At 33.8% G+C, this 24,843-nt stretch overlaps 5 protein-coding genes across 5 annotated transcripts in view; 2 read left to right on the top strand and 3 right to left on the bottom strand.

The window, feature by feature from the left end:
• LOC126745381 (mitochondrial chaperone BCS1) overlaps positions 1-24,843 on the bottom strand; it is a 479,053-nt gene that overhangs the window by 13,461 nt on the left and 440,749 nt on the right. The gene's annotated exons all lie outside the window — the stretch shown is intronic.
• On the bottom strand, positions 1,097-2,394 carry LOC126745390 (uncharacterized). Its single transcript, XM_050453222.1, has 5 exons — positions 2,183-2,394; positions 1,998-2,127; positions 1,799-1,942; positions 1,587-1,738; positions 1,097-1,367 (listed from the first exon to the last, which is right to left on the bottom strand). The coding sequence occupies exons 1-5, from the start codon at positions 2,350-2,352 to the stop codon at positions 1,184-1,186; spliced, it is 780 nt and encodes a 259-aa protein (XP_050309179.1). The 5' UTR covers positions 2,353-2,394; the 3' UTR covers positions 1,097-1,183.
• LOC126745389 (uncharacterized) lies at positions 4,782-5,868 on the bottom strand. The gene is made up of 5 exons (XM_050453221.1): positions 5,664-5,868; positions 5,491-5,608; positions 5,292-5,438; positions 5,086-5,237; positions 4,782-5,035 (listed from the first exon to the last, which is right to left on the bottom strand). The coding sequence occupies exons 1-5, from the start codon at positions 5,834-5,836 to the stop codon at positions 4,834-4,836; spliced, it is 792 nt and encodes a 263-aa protein (XP_050309178.1). The 5' UTR covers positions 5,837-5,868; the 3' UTR covers positions 4,782-4,833.
• Positions 12,790-13,812, top strand: LOC126745391 (uncharacterized). The gene is made up of 5 exons (XM_050453223.1): positions 12,790-12,970; positions 13,025-13,145; positions 13,197-13,346; positions 13,400-13,551; positions 13,612-13,812. The coding sequence occupies exons 1-5, from the start codon at positions 12,810-12,812 to the stop codon at positions 13,787-13,789; spliced, it is 762 nt and encodes a 253-aa protein (XP_050309180.1). The 5' UTR covers positions 12,790-12,809; the 3' UTR covers positions 13,790-13,812.
• LOC126745387 (uncharacterized) lies at positions 19,501-20,631 on the top strand. Its single transcript, XM_050453215.1, has 5 exons — positions 19,501-19,762; positions 19,818-19,935; positions 19,986-20,129; positions 20,181-20,332; positions 20,390-20,631. Exons 1-5 carry the CDS (start codon positions 19,551-19,553, stop codon positions 20,601-20,603), a joined length of 840 nt encoding a protein of 279 aa, XP_050309172.1. The 5' UTR covers positions 19,501-19,550; the 3' UTR covers positions 20,604-20,631.

Raw genomic sequence — 24,843 nt, 5'->3', positions numbered from 1 at the left:
CTTGGACTGCCAATTGTTCCTTGATCCTTTTCTGAACATCTGGGTATGTCAGTTGAACCAAACGTGCAATATCGGCTTCAAATTCTTGCAAGCACTTTCCTTTCTTTTAGTACCGATTTTTCAACTTTAATTTCAATCATAACGCATTTATAAATATCTCACTAGGGGGTCGTAGACATGTTGTTTTTCAAGGACGTTCTTTGCAGAATAGCAGTAGCATCTCCTTTCAAGGCCAATGTTAGGATTTGTTTCCTTCTTATGTTGACATCCAATGTTGCAATTTTTTTTTAACTTCCTGGATTCTGTACTCCAACAATGAGAGAATCCGCTTTTACAGTGAATAGGATTTTTCCTGAATTTCATCCTTTTTTGTTCTCAAAAATTATTTCTTCCAACCTGGCATAATTCTCTCTTAGCGTGGCACAGTTTTTTTCCAGTTTTGCAGAACCTTCCAGCAATTGAGCCTCCAGGTCGACGAAATTTATTGCAATTTCATCTTTAGGTTGACGGAATTCTAGTAATTAGCTACCAGACTTTCCAACATTTCACCGCAAGTGCTTCTTGCACTAGACAGGGTCGTTCGGGCCATCGCCTTCCTCAAGTATTGCGTTACGAAATTAAAATGCTCGATGCACAAAGATACTCAACTGATATTTTACACATTCACATTACTAAAAAATATCGCTTACGGCTACTAGACATATTGATTTACACCGTATTTATTTTCCACTATTTAAATATTACGAGCTGAACTAAACTAAATTGTTAACTGATGGCCCAGCAGTAATGCGGCTGTTTATATACTCGGCAGAACACAGTCCGGAAAATTCGCTAACCTTCCATGTGTCTTCAGAGATGTGATGCTCTGTGTATCATTACGAAATAACTGAGACCACATGGTAGTATTGCCAATATCGTTACATAGTTATTTTATTCCGGTTCTTTAAAAAGTATGTGGCGGTAAGATTCGTATGCAAGTGTTAGTTGTTTCAGGCTTAAATCTAATTTTATTAACACATTTAAATAAAAGTTATATAGACGCAATTGCGCATGCATCAAACGAGTCTTGCCAAAGAGACGGACTTAAAAACGGAGATTCGAAAATATTTTTATTAATTTCAACACATTTTTTTAAAAGAAATAAACAATTGCGTTTATTGAAAGAAATGTAAATAAATTTTGTTTAGCCCAATAAACTAGGATGTAACATTTGATTGATTAAATCAACCACTGTGTCGATAGGGCTGGCGATCATATTTTTAATTATATCCAGTATGAGGTTATGTAGTATTCCAGTAAGGACAGTTGACATGGCGTTTGTTATCCAGTCGATTAAGGCGTTTCCAGATACTTTAAGAGAAATGCTCCTAAAAATTTATAAATTAGCTAGGAATGACAAAAAATACGATCTTAGGATATGTCGTAATAAAGTTACCATATCTCAAATATACAAATAGCACAAAATCGCTCGAGATTCCAAACCTATTACAGTAAATGATAAACTAACTACTTGGAGCTTTTGAAACTTCTAATAAAACAGGTAAAATTCAGAGAGATGGCAACCCATAGAGTGTTTCTTCTCTTACCCAGTATGTTTAAAATCAATAGAATCGACAAACATCAAAGCTGATTTGAAATCAAATCCCATCTTCACGTGGATGTGAATGTGCTCGACGTCTCCATGAAGATGTCCTGTCATGCTTATTAGGCCAACTTTGGTGTGATATTTAAAAATAAACTAATAATAAATTTATTGTAATAATTTAATAAAACTTTCTCTGCAATACAATAATATTACCTTTAAGTCTTCAAATCTTAATACCATATCAGCAACCAGTTGTTTAGTGTCGGTGTCATAAGACAAAGAAGCATTTTCATACCTCATGATGGTATGAGTGTCGTTTAACTGGCCTTCCGACAACGTAGTCTTGCCTATACCAATCTAAGAAACGGTTGGATTATAAAAAGTAAAAGAGTCAGCCACAAAAAGTGCTTACGTCAATAGTCATCTCATCAGTAATATAAATTGGATCAAGATTGTTTTTCAAGATGAGCGTTTGTACGTTGGCAAGAAGTTCGTCCATGAAATCATTAATTAGGCACGTATAACTGACTGAATTTAACTTCCTGGATATAAATAAACTTTTTTACTACTTAACTAGTTAATTTTTATCTATCTTACTCTTCCCGAAGCTGCAATTCTTTAGCTACCAACTCTTTGAGTTCCTGCATCTCATCTATGGTAAGTTCCCTATCCATATTGAAAAGTGGAAGTCCATCTTCATCTCTGTTTACTAAAGCAGCAGCTGTTGAAGCCCATAACAGGACAGAAAATATTGCAAGACCCTTCATGGTGACTGTATGGTAAGACAAATATTTTTTTTAATGATTTTATTGTTGTTTTAAGATTGGAATTTTTATCAGGACACATTTTCAAGAGCTCTTGCTTCATTATCTTGAACACGTTATTATCGCTATAAATTTTATTTCAAATATAGAATTTTTAAAGATATTTTTTTGTGGATACATTTTTGTTTAATATATGACCTTTCTATATTATTTAAAAAAATCTTATAATAAAAAAATACAATACTATTCTGTTTATCAATAATATCTTTAATGAGAACAAGTGATATGTATAGATAGCTATATACATTAGTAAGCAATGATTTTGTAATCTTTTAAAATATAATGTATGTATTGCAGGTGTTTTTCAAGTACTTCAACACAATCCTCTTACTTTATCTAAGACTAATTAAAAAATAAAATAAATAAAGACATTTGCTACATACTTGAATTTTGCCATATTTGGATAATTTATATTTTTATCACTTTCACATGGTATTATATTTTTTTTAAAGGATTTCAATTTTATATGCAGAATAACCCAGAAATTATATTTTGTAAGACTACAATGTTCTATATTATCATTTCTTAAATCACTATAATTAGGGAACATAAACACGAAATCTAACTGCTAAATAATTTAAGATTCTATGACAGGACAGGAGACACAGATATGGAGGCCTACCAATTTCAATTAAAAGCAACATTCTCTTCACAACTTCTACAATCAGCCATATAGACCAAGTCAACAACTTCCAAGCTCAAGAGTAGAAGTTTATAGCCTGGTAGTCAAGCTGCAATCAAGGCAATCCAAAAAGCTAGAGTTACTTCAGCGCTAGTCTAGGAGACCAAGGTGGATCCCAGGACAACAGGATGTCGAAGACAATTAACGTGTCGATGAATTAGTAAGACAAGGTTTTGTTAGCCTCTTCGTAGGAGTCGAGCCGTGCCTCGACCTCAATAAAAAACAAATTTTCCAGGAACTTAATAATTAGGCCTGGAAAAAAATAGGGACAGAAGGTCTTAGATGGACCAAGGAGATACCAGATCACGTCGACTCTAAAGTAAAGCTACTGCTAACAAGTTAACAGGGGATCAAAAACTTGGTGGGAATTGTAACTAATTATAACAGCCTATTGATATAAGAGAAAGTACGCTCTGTCCGAATTTCGTTACAGGGTTCTCCTTATACCGCACTTCACACCAAATATTAGGAATTTGCGGCCTGAGAAGACCGAGAGCGACTGTGAGGCGGAGAGCGACTTTTAGGCCTACTTACTACTACTACTACTACTACTTGATAGCACAATATTCGTCAAATAATTCCTAATAAACTGTCTATGGTCTTAAAAAAAATAGTGTCAATTACGAATAATCTTATTAAGCTAAGGTAGTAGGTAACTTACTTGTTTGTGTCATAATACTGCATTGCCTTATATCTTGCAACTGCGTCCTTATACGTTAACATTGCGTAACCTGTCTGATATATTAACCCAAATAGTACGGCCTAGGGTGTATAAGCCAAAAATACACCAAACTCCTAGCACCTAATCGAAGTAAATTTCAGTGTTCAGTAATGGTTCGAGCCAGACAAACCCGAGCACTACCTAACGAGCAAAATTGCACCAAGGGTGCAAAGGCCAAAACACATCAGGTCAAGTCAAGGTTGAATAAATGATACTTAAGCTCAGACTTGACAGATTAATAGTTGTACTTCTTCTGGTGCTTACTCTTTTTGGATGCTAGCTATCACCTTGGTCCAGATGATCTTGTTAATGGCTTATCTAAATAATATAATGGAACACATTTCAGTTAACGTATGAGGTTTTTCAACCAGGATATTCCTCGTTGATGCAGACTTCTTCGGCCTCCAATTTGACCCTGTCATAAATTGCGCATTATGTGTCCAAAGTACGCTGCTATTCTAGTTTTTACTGATGTTAAGATTTCTGGTTGTTTTCCAAGATATTTAAAGCATGCACCAATAACACCACATTCTAAATTCATTAGGTTTTACAAAAGAAATCAGATCATTACATCTAGAGATCTGGCATGTGAGTTTGTTAACAGTTAAGTTTCATACCATTGTGTTCACTATCCATGATTACTACACGATCTAATATTATCTGTAGGCCTTCGGCACTATCAGCCAACGTCAGTGTCGTTTGCGTATCTGAGATTATTAATTATTTTGCCGTTGATAGATAGCTCTGTGATCTTACAGATTACTTTTTAGGTGAATGACTTTGTCATTTACTTCAGTTTCTGTCGGCGTCTTGAAACATTTTTGATGCTGTACCTACTCTAGCATGCCTTTTTAAAGTCAATAAAGTACGCATTTGGGTTTGAGTTGATTCAAATTTCATTAATAGCAAATAAGAACTTGTATAACCTATCGTCTGGGAGATTGACTTAAATAATTGATAACTCCTGAGTAACAAAAAGTATTTATTACACCTTTTAAACTTGTAAATAATGATAATACAGCTAAATTAATGAGGTAGAATTATTGTGGAAAACATTATCAATAGCAGTGTTAATCACATCAACAATACTATTAACCGGTACATAAATAACTGCATTAATTACTCCCAAAATGATCGAATGGAACAAGGTTGTCAATACCCCTGTTAATAAGTTAATTATCCAGTCGAGAAGTCCTAGCCCAGTAAATTTGAATGTGATGGTTCTAAAAGGGAAAACAATTATTTTTTGGATTATACATTAATACTTTCTTACCCTGAATCGGTAATGTCAACATCATCAACAAAAGCATGATAAGACGTCAAATTAAAACCCAAACGCAGGTTACACTTGACCTGCTTAATTTTTGCGTCAATTGTTCCTTTAATGCTTAATAGGACGATTTTCACATGGTAGTCATACGTGATCTAAAACAATTCCACTTTAAAAATAATATTTTATGAATTACTTTGGATTTTAACCAGAAGAGATTTAAATGCCAAAGGCAGTGTAAGATCCAAAATATCGGTCTCCTGAGTATATCGTACAAGCACTGAATCAGAAATGTTTATAGTAGAGAGATCACTAAGCCAACCATCATATATGTCCAACTTGCCTGTAGGAATTAACTAAAAGAGCTTATTAGTAAAATTATAAGTTTTTTTTTCATTAATTATGTACCTTTATGGTTTGGTTGGACAGCCCCATAGGATCTAGCCCCAGCTGAACAATTACATTTTGCAAATTTTTCATAATTTTGATGACATAATCAGTTACATCAGCCTCTATATGTCCAGCTCTACAAACATCACCTATGGAGTACATCAAATTTTTACTAACAACTCCTCACTTACGTAACTTCTCCGCCATGTTCCAGAGCAATTTTTTTAAGTTCTATCCAATTAAGTAAATGTGCCTCTTTAAATTCAACTGGTGGAAAGACTTTAGGAGTTATTCCATCGATTAGTTTCACTTGAGCACCAGCCACACATGCTGCCAAACCGATAATTATTACTAGAGACCTCATCCTTTCTCAATTTTATTTTAAACTATTACGAATGTTTGCAATTTTGTGCTTTTATTTAATATACTCGTCCTACCATTGAGTAATCAATAGATTTATCATTATCAATATTTACTATTAATTTTTTTTATAATATAGGTATCTACTATTGTTTGCGTCTTGAACTTTTAAGTGTAGGTAGATGCCACTTAATATTGCGTATTTTCAAGAAGTGCTTAATAGCAATAAATTTCATTTAGTGCACATGAAAGACTAATTGTTATAAACGAGATGGAAAAACCACTATAAACAAAACTGGCGGAAAATATTTATTATAAATAGATAAGTCATTAGTCATAATCAACCAAATATAAATGAAGACTAAAGTATTTCAGATAACATAAAACTGATTCATTTTCACAAGAGTCAAAAAGTTGTGAGTCGATACAAAGCAGCTGGACACATTTCGATCAACTTTACAAATAATTCTATCTTTTTGTCAGATCATTTTGGAATTTCTTTTCAGCTCGGAGTGAGTCAACACATAATGTTACTCGTATATGTTATTCAGATTGGGGCTAATTTTTACCGTATGGATGAGAGTTTTACCAGGAACAATGTAGTCATTGATGACAATGTAGATTTGTCTGTTATTTGCTTTGTCGACTCCATTATTATTGCATACATTAACTATTTCCCATTGAAATCTAAATCAGCTGCCAAACCCTCAGTGGCATCAAAATGGCTTAAGGATTCTCTCAGAGATATGAGAGATATGCTTTGTTGGAGAATGGTTAACAGGAATTGCTCAAACTTAGTTACTTCTAAAACTCGTTGCACTTACCGAAGAAAAATTCGAGTTAAAAGATTGATTCAAATAATAATTTTATCAATCTCATGATTAGGTCCATCAAGTGATTTATGGTTTGAAAAATAGTAAAAGTACTCATCCTTTTAATCCAAACACCAGACTTATAAAACCGACAAAAAACTTGAATAGAGTACTGTTTTAGTGGGTTTAGTACTTTTTTTGGACTGTTTCTTGGTCTCTTCAATAAAACACTGTTTTTTAATGCCGTTACATATTTTAATGAAGATAAATATGAAATTATTTTATATTGTCCTGGTGGGTTCATGCACAAAAATAAAATAACTTTTATTCTCTTTTTACGGGTTCATACGGCAAAATAAAATAATTAGTGTGGTCAACCAATAAAACGATTGGTTGTAAACATGCGCATTTAGTTAGATTATGTCATTACTGTCAATTGTCAGTTTTTCCTTTCTTTTTCATGAAAAAAAATTACTTGAGTCTGTTTTAAGCAAAAAATAGTTTAACTAAATTTCAGTTGAGTTTCAGACATATCTGTTGTCATTCGAGTATATTTAAAAAAATGGCTCTCTGTCGTGCCCTAAAGAAAACTTTATTATACGTTGGTATGCACTGCGCCTATCACGGTATCTATTCATAGACCTCACAGCATACCTTTGTTGGGTTCTCCTTCTAAAAAAAGCCGTCAATCACCAATAGAGGTGATGATGACATTAATAATGCAGAAAGCGTCATAACCTCCTCTGACAACATTTTTTTGTTGAGAAAACAACACGCAAGTCAGTAGGTATTTGTATTTTTAAGAAAAAAATAAAAAATGTTTCCTAGGTTAGAAATTTAGTCATGCGCAAATCGATTTTCACATAAAATAAGCCCAAAAAGTTAAAAATTTAGCAATTCTTAATTTATTTTATTTTATTTCTTATTTTTATTTGGTGCGTAAACTATACTGTAACAAAACACCTACTGAACTTCCTTAGCTTAATTCTTATTTTATGGTATTATATTTTATTTGGTGCATAAACTCACCATAAAGAAAGCCGCGTATCCACTGGCATTAACATTTGTAGCAGTATTTGTAAACGTTTGCGAATATTGATAAACGCTTGCAAAAGTACCCACCGATCAGCACATGTTGTTTGAAATTGTTCACAAAGCAGTTTTGAGAGCATTTGTCGCGTATCCAGGTCTTTTTTTATTTTGAGGAAAACCGAGAATAGCAAAATTGTAAAAATGGCCCCGTTAAGTAGAAAGAAACTTGCTGCCTGTGCTGCATTAGTATTTTATGCACTAATAGAAAAAGAAAAGAAGAAAAAAAGCAGGAAACATAGATTTTGGGTGTCTCATTTTTTAAAAACTAGAGTTTCTATGCAGCTGAGTTCTAATATCAAAACTGACAGGAGTAGATTATCCGAAAATTTTACTCGAGTTCCGCCAAGAGATTTTGATTTTCTGCTCTCAAGAATTTCTCCAGAAATATCTAAAATTGATACGAACTATCGAGAGTGCGTCTCTGCCGAAATTAGACTGGCCATCACACTTCGCTTTCTAGCGACAGGAGATTCCTATGCCAGTCTTATGTACCTCTTCAGAGTTTCGAAGCAGCTCATTTCTAGAATAATTCCTGAAGTATGTGCCGCCATCATGAAAGCATTAGCGAGCTATGTAAATATCTATTTATCTACAAACGTAGAATATCGCGTATCCACTGAAATCAGGCAGAAATCCACAAACAAGTCAAATCCTTTGAAGTTACCGACTTTTCGCGGAACAGTGACAAACGCCTGCAAACGTTTGCATATGTAAGTGACCGACGTATCCACCGGATAAACATCGTGTTTGTAACCGATTGCAAATGTTTCTAAACGTTCCGTTTGTCAGGTGGATACGTGGCTTAAGATTCTAGCCGAATCTACAAAGAGCAAACGTGCAACGTGCACACACGACTTAAGTAAAAACTAAAGTGACTTCCGACAAGAATGACAGACAAACCCAGTGGCGGCGTTATAAAAATTATAATGTACGTATATGCATTGGCGTACTAATTTGCTCTTCGCAGAGAATCTTATTTATTTGTTTATTTAGCAGTTTATTTTTAACAGGCAAAGCCCAGTTACAGGAAAATCTACAATTAATGTTTTGAAAGTGTAAACAAGTATTAAATTACTATAGTAACATCAAGTATATATCAAAATTAAAGGAGATGTAAATTAACATTAGAATGAACAAAGAAAGGGATTCATGGGACAAAGAAAAAAAGGAAGAAAAAAGGAATTATGGTAACTGTTGGTTTGTCAGAGACAAAACTAGATCCTTTATGGAGCATACAAATATGTTACAGGTTGATGATACTGAATAAAAATTCTGCACATTTAATATACGGGATCGGTATGACGAAAGCGACAAAATTAGCCTTTCTGAGAAGTTGAATTGCTTGTTCAATTTTTCCAGCAGAATGCTATGATTTATCTGATCGAAAGCCTTACTGAAATCAGTATACACCACATCAACCTGACTTTTTCTATCGAGGGCTGAAGAAATAAAATGAGTCACATTACAGAGGTTAGTGATGCACGACCTTTTAGGAATAAAACCGTGAGAGTAGTGATTGAACTTGGGGAACAATTCTGTTATAAACAATAGTTTTAAAAGTTTTGGAAAAATTGCAAAGTATGGCGATAGGTCGGTAGTTGTCGATTCTATTTATATCGTCTTTTTTGTGAATTGGTATTACTTTAGCACATTTCCAGATCCCTGGAAATTTGCCAGTTTTCAAGATAAGGTTAAAAATATGATATAAAGGCTGACAAAGGACAAACATGCAGTCTTTAGCCACAAAACTTGGAACACTATATGGACCGGCTGTCAACTTGTTTTTTAGCCTCCGACTAGCAGCAATAATTTCCTCAGTGGTAATTGATGGAAGAATCTCAATGAGGTCTGAGGAAGTAGAAGAATGATAGGTTTCTGCGAGGTTGATTGGATCTTTATAGGCATTCTGAAAAAGTTTGGCAAAAGCTGGCACAATATTTTCTGTTCCTTGAAAAGAATTACATGATAGACGGAAGTGAAGAGTGACCTTTCTTAGCTCTAAAAAAAGACCAAAACGATGAGGGATCAGTGACAATGTTCTCCTCGACTTGGGTAACAAATGAGTTATAGGCCTCACGGGCTTAAGATTTTACTGTCTGACGAAGCCTGTTGTATCTGGAAAGATTAAATTCAGTTGGAGAGGATCTATAATCACGATATGCTTTTTCCTTCTTAAAGATATTAGAAATAATTTGTTTTGAAAACCATACTGGAAATCGCCGTCGTCTTCGTTATTTTAAACGTGCTGAAGCAGCACAAGCTGAATCAAGCCTTTTGTAAAGTTCCTTGCAAGCGCTGTCAACGTCAGAAGACTGTAAGACGGACAACCAGTCTGCATCAAGCAACAAATTATACATGAGTGGAAAGTCTGCTTTTCTGAAGTTAAACTGCTGTAGATTATTTGAACTTATAGAAGGATTATATTTATGAGGGGAAGCCGATTTAAAAGAAATTGTCAAAGCAGGATGATACAAACCTTCGTCAATAAGCGATGATATACTTTTGATGACACTGACGTCGAAATTTGAAAAAACCAAGTCAAGAAGCCTATTATTAATATTTGGAATATTGTTAAACTGCTTAAGACCAAGGATCTCGCATAGGTTGGTCAAAAGCTTGCATTTGACACTGCTAGCTTCGGTTGTCTGATAAGACGGGACATTAAAATCTCCAACAATCATAACGCGTTTTGTGTGGACATAATTGTTTCACTCAAGGTCTCAAAGTCTCTCTCGGTTGTGCAAGGAGGGACATAGATTACAAATAAATAAAATACAAAATAACCATAAGTGAGCTTACAACCTAAAATATCTATAAGTGGTGTGGAGTTAAGGATGTCTTCCAAGTTAACCCTCTCTAGGTGGATGTTGTGAGAAGCTGCGACCAAGCAGCCACCACCACGAGTAGGGGCCACTCTATCCAGCTGTCTGTCAGATCTGAGCACTCTAAATGTTTCTGGACACAATTCAGAGTCGAGAATATCTATCTTATGATAATGAAAATATGATGATTTTAAATTAAAAGTAAAAGAAGAAAAAAGAAAAGAAGGGTTTTAAGTCGATAGTTAAAAATTGTCGCCCTATTTTAATATTTGCTATATTTGGAAAGATCTATACATTTTTATTTAAGGCACAGATTTAAGGATATTTTAAGCTTACTTCACTGCTGTTCTATGAAAAACGGCATGGCTCTAGGAAATTGCATTCAACCAGCTTGGTATTTATGGATTTATACAAAAAGATACTTGAGGGCTTTACTCTCATGGCACATGTTCAGATTTATCGAGAACCTTTGATTCTCTTGAACATGATGTTCTTCTACAAATATTAAATTACGACAAGTTTGACGACAGTAGTTTTCATTAACTTCAATCCAATCCAACTAAAAGATGTCAGTATCTGTTGTTTAAGGGGTGTAAGTTACGGAGTTTAGCATTAAAACATAAGGATCCGTTCTAGAGCCTATTCTATTCTTGCTATACGTCACTAATCTACCTATTTATTATAATATCTCATACGCGGATGGCACAACTCCTGTAATTACTGAGGCTGGTAAAACCAGCATTACTCTCAGATGCTAACTTAAAAGACTGTTTTAAACAGATTATCTTTGAATGAAACCAAAACTCAGCAGATTGTATATTTTTTTCCAGATCTTGGATCGTTTTAGTTTCTCTCGAATGTGAGTACTCATTTCCTTGGAATCATTTTTGATAGAGGCTTAACTTGACTGAGTCTTATAGTTAAAGAATTATCATGCAAGTTGTTAAGATGCATATTCCTTATTCGTAATTTGTCGGGCTCTGTCTTAATGGGAACACTCAGGGTTGCTTATTTCAGCTATTTTCATTCTATAACGACGTATTGTTTTATCAGCTGGACATTCGGTGCATATGTCTAAGAATTTTGCATTGCAAAGAAGATCTCAGTCATGTAAGGAATCATCCATAAACCAGGTAACTTTTCGTAAATTTTTGACGAAAAATATCGGCGTCAAGGTGGAAACTCAAGCTTCACAGTCAGTGTTATCTTTTATCCCTAAGATACTCACTTTATTAAGATTTTATGCACATGTGTGTAAAAATGTGATACTTGCACGGTTTCGGTTAAAATGTATTGTTCTCTTTAAGAGCAAAGTTCTTAACTTTCGACAACTCATATAAAATTATCAGAAGAAATTTTGTGGTAATTGAGTCCTTATCACCCTTGGATCATCTAGTAATGTATAGTTCTGTTTCGTATTAAAAAAAAATTAATAGAAAAACAGGCGGCGCTTGAATAGAAACTCGGACGGAAAGTTTCGCTAAAATTTCTCCTCAAAAATAATTTTGCAACTCAGTTTCCAACTTGGCGGGCGGCGGATTTTTCTCGGCTTCTTTAGCTTTTCTCATGTTTAGAGGCGTAGAGTTAACATTAAACGCCCCCATTGCTCTATATTTTTATTTTTTTCTTTCGTTTTAAGGAATCCTCTTAAAATGCCTTGTAATGCCAGAAATTTCTTCAAAAGTTTTTTCTTTTAAAGACAGGAAGAGTAATTTTTATATTTTTCCAGGCAATTAAAGTTTCCAGTAAAAACCGTCGAAATCCCTCCTAACCTGTGATTTTAACTGAATTTCCGCAGAATAATGTAACAAATGCAAAGAAGAATAAATAATTGGAAGCCTGCGACCCTCTCAAGTAGTCGGATATCTTCTGCTCGACGGTGGGACTGACTACATGACAGGAATAAACAATTAAAACCAAAAATGGAAATTGAAATAAAAAACAAACAAATGCTTCATCAGAATTTTACACGACAGATAGTGTTTTAATTTAAGCTAATTAAATAAACCCTATTGAGCATACCAATTTCACTGATTAATAATATTTAATTTTGCACGTTTACATATTTATTAAACATAATTTTTTTTTTAATTATTAATGTAATCAGCGTTTTGGTTCTTGAAAACGTCAAAAATCAATAATATCACCAAATCCTCACTTAATCCTTGCACTATCATGTACAATGCACCTCAAATCAAGCGTTTTGCTATAAAAAGGCCAACAAATTAATATTTGTCCAGTTTGATCAACAATGAAGCAGGCGATACTTTTTGTCATTGTAGCTCTATGCTTTTGTATTCAAGACGTGGCCCTCGCACCACGTCAGATAAGTGTTAGTGCACAAGATTTGGCTTCAGATGACACGCTCGCAAAATTTGTGGAGGCTTTAAAAAAACTTATTAATGATGGAGAGTAAGTGTTTTGTTAAATAACGAACCTTGAATAAGATTCTAATTTGATATTTAGCGCCAGTGGTATCTTTAATATTGAACTAAATCCATTGCTAGACGAACTGTTAGTGAACGTTAAAGATGCCCTAATCAGAAATGGAATGGATCCTATGGATTTGGATGATGAAACGTTGCAAGTAAGTTGGTATTGCAATAGAAATTTTCAAGCGAAATAATTAAATTTTTAGCTTCTAGGAATTGTGGGAAGTATTAAATTGACTAATGGTATGCTCCAAGACACATCAACCGTTGCTAGAGAAGGAGATGTTGTTGTATCTTATAACTCCAATACCAAAAGGTTGACGTTTAATTTACCATTGACATTTAAAGTCCTTTTGGTACATGATCATCAAATTAACATGCATTATTTATAATATTATTATTTTTATAGTTTACTTATAAGTATACCACCAGAGTTACACTATTAACAATCAGCGGAGATGTCCAAGGAAAAATCGATGATGTATCGATGAACTTGGTTGTCGCGTTTGACGCTAATACAAAAACTTTCGTATTAGATGATTTAAGTTTAAAAAATTCTGGGTAATATGATTATATTTGCGCGATATATTGATAATATGAGCTTCAAAATTTTTTTTTCAGTAAAATTACTGTTAAATTCACCGGTAATGGATTAGTGGATTGGTTGACGAATGCCATGACGGCTGTCATTACTACTGTACTCCATCCTCTTATAGTGGCAATACTGGAGTCGAATTTTATGGTTTTTGGAGAAGAAGTTGTTCGTGCCTTTAATGAATATTTGCATGCTAATTTGTAACTTTGAATAAAAATAGTTTTGTACATATTTCTTTAAATAACAATGATCCTTTATGAATTCCCAGAATAAATGTCTTCTCCATAATTCGTTTTTAAGATATTTGAAAAAACCATTACTTCAAAGTTATGATGGATTTGACAATCCCAAGAGGGCTTCAATGAGCTTCCATATATCTTTAAAGTGCTTAAAATTAGTGGTCAAGAAAATCTGCAAAAAAAAGGTACAAACCTCTAGAAGCGAAGGCTAGCAGCTAGAGTTACCTATTCTAACTTACGGTGCTATTGTTTGGGGACCTAAAGTCACATTTTGTGGAAAACTTGTTCATGTTTAAAACTCTACTGGAGGGCAATGTTTTTAAGTTAAATTAAGTTTTAAAAAACTTCTTTCACCAGATGTTACTAAAACACGTATAGTCAAAAAATACTGCAAATTGAGACAAAGATTTGGAAAAGACTCATTAAAATCCTAAGTGATGCTCAACTGAAGAATGGTTTTTGTTGTCTGTGTAGAAGCTTTTTCGAATGTTTTCTCAGTAGCTCTAATGTATCCCCCTAACCTTTTAACTTCTTGGAAAACTTCTTTTATGTCAAAATCATTCAAACTATATTAAGTTTTTACACTTCGTTAAGGTGTGAATTAAAATACTCTATGCACAAAAAGAGTCAACTGCATTTACACAAACAATTTGAAATCAATAATGCGGTTACAAATTGAGTTTTTCGTCGATTTTCACGTAAAAGAAAAAGTTGAGCAACTCTTAATTTATTTTATTTTATTTCTTATTTTTATTTGGTGCGTAAACTATACCGTAAAAAGACCTACTTTACTTCCTTAGCTTAATTTTTGTTTTATGGTATGCTTATTTATTTGGTCCATAAACTCATCATAAGATTCTAGATAAATCTATAAAGAGCAAAGGTGTAACGTGCACAAACGCCTTAAGTAAAAACTAAAGTGACTTCCGACAAGAATGATAGATAAACCCAGTGGTATTAAAATTATAATGTACGTAAATGCACTATCGTACTAATTTGCTCTTCGCAGAGAATCTTATGATAATTAAATGATGATTTTAAATTAAAAGTAAAAGAATATCTCGCCAATATCTCGAACTGAACTCCAACTGGCGGCGATGCTCCTCCTTATATACTCGGCAGACCACTATTCCGGAAGATTCGCTAACCTTCCGAGTATCTCCAGAGATGTCATGCTGTTTGAACCTTTGCGTCATTCCGGAATGACGAAGAACAGCTGTTACTCGCAACGTTGCCAATATGGTTACAATAAGCTGCCAATCGATTGGTATGCTCTGTAAGTTTTCGTATAACAGGTACAATTTCTTGCTCTGGGGCATTCAATAGAAACTTTGATTAAATGACTTGAGTGGCCTAGGCAATTTTTCTTATTGCACTAGATCTCCTCGCAGTTTTCAACGAAATGAAATGCCTGCTCACTCAAATTGGAATCCGTTGCTGACTCACCACGTAACTGTTTTATTTTCTTAAGCCTTCGTTGATTTCCGATTTGAATGCCAAGTTTTTCACACAAATCAATTCTAAATACCAGAGCTTTATTGACGAAGTCATCCCGTTCTTCAATCGCAAAAGTAGCAAAAGGTCGATTTTCTTCAAACTCATATTCAGTATGAGTCCTTTGATTTGTAGGTAAATCTGAACAGTTTGTGGCTGAATCCAAAATTCCCAAAAATACATGAAGCAAAGTACATACCCACAGTGTAAAAACTTTTGTTAAGATATTCATCGGAAAAATCTCGCAAGTTTTGTTCTCATAGCAGTTGCTTTATGTTAACCATAGACATCTTAACTAAACAGATATATACGAAAGAGTCAATAATACAAGTTGATTGGAAAATGTTTAGTGATTTTTTTGTTGAGGATGAGTCTATTCATGAATGGATGAATGAATAGCATTATCCAAAAAATATTAGAAAGAGGAAAATAAAATAAAAGAAAAAGATGCATGGGAGCAAACCACACCACTAAACACGATCAGTTAAGACTACTGGAATATTTATTTAACCGAACTGAATTGTCATCTGGCCACACCAGCGGCGACGCGGATCCTTAAATACTCGGCTGACCATGGTTCCGGAAGATTCGCAAGTCTTCCACGCGTCTTCAGAGATGGCGTGCGGTGTGCCCGCTTGTGTCATTCTAAAATGACAGAGAAAAGCAAAGAACAGAAGGTTCCTCTATTGGAAGTGGACCTTTTATAGAAATAATAATTAACGCTTACGCTTCAACGTTGAAGAGTATAACAGCACACCAGAATTTGGACGCATGTAAACCTGAGTACCACCTTCAACATACTACGAATCATGCAATTCAAGTACGTCCATCGAATCCGCATACAAGTTTGGGAATTGCTAGTTTTGCACCAGTAAGTAACTTCTCCTTTAGATAACACAAAGCTTGGTTGGCTTCTGATGTAATACCTTCTTGGTAACCAGTTAAAAGATTTTTCTACCAGTTTCTTCATCGGTTATATCGGTGCTTGCCGGACTCTGAGGTTATATATCGTCGGCCTAATGTGAAAATTGCACAAGTCCAAGAACCTAAATTTTACAGGAGAGCAAAAAAACTATTTAAATTCTTAAAAAATAATTTAATTTGGGTGAAAATGGAATTTGGATGAAAAATACATTAGGGAACTGCTATCAAGTATTGATTCTTTTTATAATAGTTACCTATTGAAAAATAAAGGAGTTATGCAAAATTCATTCTTATATCCAATACGAACAGGGACTTATGCAAATTTCACCTAATAAAACAACGTTATTATTTACCTACCTAAGGCATTATTTTTATTAAATCGAAAATAAGTACTAATAAAACGACATAAAGAACTTGGAAAAAGAGTAAGAGTACATACACTACATACATTATATATTAGTATTAAAAAAGAATCAAATGGATAAGTCTTATGGTTAAGTTATTCATGTCTTAGATTATCATAAAAATTATGATAATCTCTAGCAAGACATTTTTTCAAAAACATAAGATGTTCGAACTTTTCTTTTTTAATTTTCAATTGTTCTTTGTACAATAAGGGAAGAGAGTCAATCGATACATAATTTAAATCTGGTTTTATTCTGATAGGCATATCTTGAAATTCCCCGGAATGTTGAATCTTAAACTCGATTTTACCATCTGGATTATACTTCAGAGCTCTAAGATTGTTGACAGTTGGATCACCAACTTTAAATCCAGGTCTAATTTTTGGAAGTCTTTGAAAAAAATGTAATCTAAATAGCTCACCTCATACGGTCTAGGATTTTTTCGAGCCAATTTACATAGGGAGACATAATCAGCTGGCACATTAATGGTTCTACCTTTTAATTTCCTCTCTATGGTAGAATGCATAGAGTCACACTTCATTTGGGTGTGGCCCTTTTCTAAATATTTCTGGATGATACAAACATGTTTTTCGAGTGCAAGATTTACCAAGGCGTTGCTTAAAGTGCAATTACGATTTTGAGCGCTACAACCGTCACTATATATTATTTGTTGCATTGGCTCAAGCTGAGGAATTAAATTATTAATCAAGAAGTTACACATTATTGATGAAAAACAATTGGCACTGAGATCCCCTTGACCTTCGTGCCAGATAAAACAATAGCCATCTTTGGAATGCAAATCAAACACTGTAAAATTGTGTACAATAAGCTTCGTCCGATAGTACAGAGCTGATACGTTCGATTTCGGGCACAACAGTACTGACTGAAGGTCCATCGTAAAAACCCTATTTTTTGAATTTTTGTCTTCTGCTTTTGCTTCCCGTGCTGCTTCTTTCTTGATAATGTGTTCTCTGTAAACAGATTCCTCTAAAATTTTTGTCTTGTAGCCTACGCAGACATCGCATTCGTCTTTTTTTGGCAAACAACGCTAAATTCAGATCTTCAAACATGTTTGAGAATGTGGCAATGGATAATGGAGTTATGTTATGTTCTACACACCAATTATCTTTATAGAGAATATAAAGCTCCGATTTGGTTTTGAACGTTGGCTCTACATATAATTTCGTTGACGATTTCCGGCAATAGTGTGATTCAAGTTTAGGCAGGTCTTCAAAGAATTTTTTCAAATTTATCTTTCCTTCATCAAATCGTGAAGGTTTATTTTGTATATTTTTATCACTATTCTGTTCATTTTCTCTTTTGGCTGGGCTAGACATTTCATCTTTTATCCACTCTGATATGGTTCTCATAGAAATTCCTAATGTATTACAAAACATAAGCTTACAAACCCGAATTTCTTCGCTTTTCTTTTTAAGAAAATACTTACTTCCGGATCCTTTCTATGCCTTGATCGTTTCGTTTTATTCTTTAAGACTTTTGCAGAAATGTAGTTCTGCTTCTCAGGCCACAAAAGGGACCAAAACTTTGCGAAAATGAATTTTCGCTCATCATCCGTCAACTTGTAACACTGAATTACTATTTCTTTACCGGTTTTCAAAGGTTTGTTTGAACACAGACATCTCGCTTTCATTACTCTCTTAGTTTTCTTTCTGTCGAATTTGTTATTTTTTCTACCCATATACTCCACCCGTTTCTCTCTATTTCTTTTATTAGCATTATATTTTCATTCTGCAGGATTAGAAAATCTTCTCTTCTTCCTTTTTCGTGGCACTTCTTCACTAGAATCTTTATTTTCTTTATCAGAATATTGTTCCCTATCATTGCCGATTTGATATGTAGGGTCATTATTTTCATTATCTTCTTCTTCTGGATGATTGTTTGCATCTTCTTCATCATTATCTTCATTGCTAATATTTCCTTCTTGTAGGTTTTTTTTCGAAATCTAAAGGAGTTTCTGTTGGCGCGTCTATATCGTTTGTTGTATTTGCATTGAGCATCTCATCGGAAAAAATAAAACTATCAAAGTTTGTATCCGTTTGCTCTATGCCGGATATTATTGCATTGTTGAGAAAGCTGGATGATAAAACATTTTTCCCCCTATGTCTAAAATTTTTTCTGTCATATGAATTTCTTCTTGTAATTCTGCTAGAGCTAACTGTAGTTTTTTCTCGTCTTCTTCTTCAAAACACTTTTCATTTTCCGCGCTCTTTGTATCAGTATGATTGTCTTGATCTTTGTCTTTGAACAGTTTTATTATCGTGTTTAATACTATAGAATCACCAGTTAATGTTGCAGAACTATTGTTAGTTATTATGTCCTTCAAAGCGTTGGTCGGATGTTTTGTTAAACTCAATAGTTTAAAACCTCTGCTCCTACGATCCTATAGCCACAAACTAAAGCCACTGGTAAAAACGTCCCGGTAAAGAAATCCTATGCAAAAAAAGCTAAGCAACTTTTAAATTCACCAGCCGTTGCCCTTTTCACACACTTTATGTAGAAGTCCAGTTGACATCCAATTCACACACCACACCTAACACAATTGTACCGTTTTTACTGTTCGATAAAGTGTAAAGTAAAACTCTCGATGCACAAAAATAGCCAACTGATTTATTTTTACACTTACACTAAATACGATCACTTACGACTACCAGTAACATGCATTTAATTTGGAACACCTTGTATAATATGTCCTAAAATGTTAACTGATTATTTCCCAATAACGCCACTCATATTTCTAATTCTTAAGAACTTGCAAAAAAGGTGTATTTTAATAAAACAATTAAAAAAAAACGATATAGATAAGCTTAAGTATATATGTAACTACTTAAAAACAAAAAATAAGCTGGATCAAAACAGTTCTAAAATTACATTACAAAAACGAAGATGTTTTTGGTTGTAATAGCCACGTTGGCCTCGGTGGGTTTTGCCGCAGATGTTCAGCTCATCGATGGTATCACCCCTAAAGTCCTCCCACCGGTTAATTACCAAGAAAGTTTAATTTTAAGCGAAATTCAGGAGCAGCTCAGTAGGAAAATCGTATCAGAAATTTCTTGGGAGAAAGTAAGGGATTTGACTTTGGAAAATGGATTCGAGGCGTAAGTAAAATTATTATCAAAATTAGCTAACATTGATATTTATTGCCATTTTTAGAAATGGAAATATTCAAGCCGACGTAACTGATTATGCTTTAAAAGTCGTAAAAAATATCGAGAATCTTATCATTGAAGGAGGTTTGGATCCATTGGCGTTATCCAACCAGAGCATAAATGTTAGTTAATGAAAATCAATTTTTTCTGTTTAAAAATCAGTATTTTTTAGATGATAGTGGGCTCGATCACACTTACGGATGGTTGGCTGCAGGAACTATCCACCCTCAACATTTCCGACGCCGTAATCGCAAAATACACCCAAACCACCGGTGTTTTAGAACTTACTTTACCGTTGGCATTTGACTCTATTTTGGTAGGCTCAAATAAGTCTTATTGAACAGTATTAAGGTTCTTTTATTTGTAGATTAGTTATGACTATCATACAAAGGTTCTTCTTTTATCAATCAAAGGTGCCATTGATGCCAAAGTAAAACATGTCAGTATGAATCTTCATATGGGCTTCAATTTTACTAACTATCACGCTTTTGTTGATGATGTGGATATTACAGATACTGGGTAAGGGAGGTAGTTATTAGATATTGATTGCATTTACTAATTTCATGTTTATTTTAGTTCCATCACTATCAAATTGACTGGATTAGGCCTTTTAGACTGGATCATAGAAATGATCACCAATACTCTGACAGCGCTGTTTCATTCCATTATTATCTGGGTTGTAAATTTGGTGATTTATACTCCAGTAAATATGGTGGTTAATGCTATTAACGATGCAATTGATAGCGTCTTGAATGGGAGTAACAGTACTTTGTTAAATTATTATAATTGAAATTTATAAATACATTGTTTTATCTGTTGTTTTCTTCATTTGTATTGATAAAATTATCGATTGTGGAAATCTAAGTATTGTTTTAGTTCAAGTATCTTGCGACTTTTCTGGCCTATATATTATTATAGATATCTATAGGTATCAATATCATTAAGACGACATCGGTTAAGCACCCACTTGAAATTTAATGGAGCTGAATAACAGCAAGCATTTTATTTAATTATAGAAGCAGAATTAATTATTTTAGATTAAACGTCGTGAATAGACAATTTTTGTTTTTGATGGTTTTCTGTTGAAATGCGCATGCAATAGAAAATTGTAAGTCTGCATAGACGAAATTCGAAATCGGTCGACTATTGATTATTTAGATTTGTTATTGCAAGTTAATACGTTATTCGTCGCACTCAAGACCTCCAGAAGTCCAGACCTGTATATTTTAGCTTTGCACATCGTAACGAAAATTTGAACTTGGCTACATTTACAAGAGTATTTCAAGAATAATGCAATTGTAAACGCAAATGAGGTGTTGCGCAAAGGTTAAAAAGTAAGTCCAAGGTCCAAATGTCCAAGGCAACTGCACACAACTTTGTTCTCAAATGGAGAACATCTTAAAATCAACAAGAAAGCGAGCGGCGTACAACAGAAACCACTTTTGAACATCTTGTGATTGTGATTAAGTTAATTAGATTGATGATTGAGCTAATGATCAAAATGGACATAATGACGTTTGGGTTGGGTTTCTAATGCAGTTTCTTCAAATTAGATGATGATTGTATAGCATATTATTAGAAGAAGAGCCACGTTCCAGTTCTATTGTCTGAACAAACCTTATATAGGTGGCTAGATAACAGAAAGAAAGCGAGGTTAGACAAGAAATAGCAGTTAAAAAAGATCTTCTGTCTACTGGTTCAATAATTCCTATCAACAATTAATATTCACCATCCTGATAAAGAACGAAAGAAGAAGACGGAATTAGTATTTTATTCTTCAGTTTCTGCAATAATCCGCATTGGTCTAGCCATGGAGGCTGTGCAGAGACGATTCGATCCGAAAGAATTCAAGGAGCTGTACAATCGTCATTATGTAGAAGCTAACACTGCTGCATAAACAAATAGTTCAATTTGTTTTTATAGGTTGTATTATCTTTGGTATAAAATATAATATATAATTATAGTTATAATTATTATAAAAAATTAATAATAAAAAAATATAATATATAATTATAGTTCACTTTTTTCTGTTCGTGTAAATAGAATAAAATCAGTTTTAATTCAAAGATTTAGGAAGGCGTATTTGAACTAGAATTTGTATAAGTTTCACTACAACTTGGTGTGCCTCAGGTATCGGTTCATGGGCCACTGCTATTCCTGATATAAATAATCTAGAGATTATTAATATTATTATAAGAATTATTACAGGATACATTTAGAGGATAACTATATAAATGATATAGAGTGCAATGATGCTAGTGCCGACTTTATTATCTTTACTGATGATACAACTGTTTTTAAGAGGGATTTAAACATTTATCACTTGCAGGTGAGGGTGATGGAGGCCCAATCGATTGTTTATTGTTGAAGTATGAATGCATAAGAGAATCAAAAACTTTTAATTTTAACAAATATAGATTTGAATTTTTCTAATGAACCAGTATAAATGAAACTGGATTCAAATTTATTAGGGAATGCACATATTGTAGACTACATATACACAAGAATTTCTTCTGGAGTTTTTGAGCTCCTCAGTTTAACTCTAGAGGTTTCTCCAGTTACTGGATTTTCGTCAGGGATAGTACATCTTAAATGTGGTGTACCTCAAGGGTCAGTGTTAGGTCCTATTTTATTTTTATTATGCGTTAATGACTTAAGCTCTCTATCACTGCAGGCATGAGTTAGAAGGGTTGTTTGCTCGTTCAGTTTATTTCGCCTTAATAGACTCTCACATCCGTTATGGGTTGCCATTTTGGGGTTTGTGCTCCAAGGGACTCCTTTACATAATTTTTACTATTCAGAAAAAAGCATTAAGGTATATGTGTGGTGTTGGTCTGAGAGTCTCTTGTAAATCTCTTTTTGTAGCTGAAAGACGTTTAACAGTTTTCTCACTCTTTATATTGGAAACTGCAACACTCATACATAAGTCCGTAAGTCCACCATCCTGCACCAGTCATAATACTCGTCAAGTGGGCAACTTATCTCTTCCAATCCCCACCTCCTCACTTACGAGAAACTCTCTTATATTTATTAGTCTTAAAATATTTAATCATGTTCCTTTTTCGATTAGGACTATTACAGACCTTAAAAAGTTTAGGAGAGAACTAAAGAAATTAATCTTACCAAAAGCTTACTACAGCATTAAAGAGTATTTTAACAACTCATTTTATTATTTAAAATTAATTATATATCTGTTGATCAGATTTATTTTATTTTTTTTTATTATTCTTGTTTTGTGTTGGTTCTCGCCTTTTCTTTTCTTCTTTTTTGGTTTTTTCTTTGATTATATAAAATATGCTTCTATGTACAATCAAAATCGATTCTGTATTCTGTTTTTGTCCTGTATCCTGTATATCCAAATAAATACTATAGTATTAGGAAGCTTTTAGCACAAGTTTGTAAACTTAGCAAATAAAGTATATTTTGACTTTGACTATTAAATCTGGATATTTCGCGTGTATCCACTCAAAGATTTCTTATGGAATTCTGGTATGGGACCACGCTGCTGATGTGGACTGTGTTTTTTCCCTACGAATTCCATATGAATCCTTATGGATGTGCATTATAGAGCGGACTATAGAGGGTATTTTTTCCAACTGAATATATTGACAGCTGCCTATATGTATATATTTTCCTGTTTATTACATGTAAAATCAAATATAGAAAATTATCAATTTTTGGAAAATTTTCTTTTCCATTTCACTAAGATTAGTAATAATATCTACATTGAAATCCATGGCATTAATTGAATGAAAACAGGATCATCTTTCTATGGACCCATATTGTATGATAAACGCCACGCCACTTGAGGAGTTACACACTGTCTTTTCAAAAGATCGAAAAAAAATTGTGTATTGTAAAAAATCATTTGGTGTCGTAAAATAATATACTAAAAGATGACAGGCAAGAAGAATGTCTAAATGTCTGAATTTGAAGGTCTGCCGCAAGTCCTCTGAGGTATTCTCCGAGTGCCTTTCGTATTTTCACAACTTTAAACGCGGTTATCTCGAAATGACTTTTGGTTGAGTTGGCCGGCAACATGGCTCAAATAAATCTTTGCCGATCGATTTAAAAATTTTACAGTACATTTCAAATCGTTATTCTCAATTGTGCATATTTGTTTATTTGTAAATAATTTTGTGTTTTTTTTCATATCAAAAATTGCGGGAACTAGGTTTCTGGCTATATATAGACCAAAGCGAAAGAAACGCGTTAGTGCCAAATGATACAAAGCCGCCGTTTAGATTTTCGAATTTCTTAACTTGATTGTTTTTTGGTACTTCAAGATTCACATTAATAATACTTTCTACAGAATTTCAATTACTCTTTGTGAATGGGTAAAAGAAAACCTGAAATATGCGTTTTTTTTCGTGCTTTACAGTAATTTAACCCCTTAAAGCCGGCCGCACACCTAAGTTACAAATGTGGCGCCACATTTGTCTTTCGACATAATTTCGTTAAACATTTTGTACATTTGCCACAAATGCGGTACAAGCACGCACATCAGGGCTTAGTTCTGTTCCGCATTTGTAGCCATGTCGTCGTCTTCTGATGATGTGGCAATTATTAAGTCAAAACCTAAGAAAACGTCATTACTGGCTTCATCCCTATAATAATGGTTGTTCCAAAAAGGGAAATTTTGAAGTATCAAAGCAATTATTAAATCATGATGATGAATTTCAAGCTTACTATAGAATGTTACCTGCAAAGTGTGTTCATATAATATTTCTCTACTTCCTGAATAAATAAAATGGCCTATGTAATATCGTCCTTCATTTTTATTTTAAAACGTGACACGACACGCCGCAACAAATATCGGACAGGCTGATTATCCGGGGAGTAAACACAAATGCGGTGTGGCTTCAAATGCCGTTTGGTAGCAAATGCGTCTTAGGTGTGTGGATCCAAATTAAATAACACGCGCGCGTTAAATACTGTCCGATACATTTGTGGAAAAGCATTTGTGGCGCAACATTTGTATCGTAGGTGTGCGGCCTGCTTAAGATAACAAATGAAGCACTTTAAAGTTA

Source organism: Anthonomus grandis, chromosome 15 (genome assembly GCF_022605725.1).
Source record: "Anthonomus grandis grandis chromosome 15, icAntGran1.3, whole genome shotgun sequence".
NCBI classification, from domain to species: domain Eukaryota; kingdom Metazoa; phylum Arthropoda; class Insecta; order Coleoptera; family Curculionidae; genus Anthonomus; species Anthonomus grandis.
Note: the sequence above shows the minus strand (reverse complement) of the source record. Positions and strands in the feature narration are given on the sequence as shown.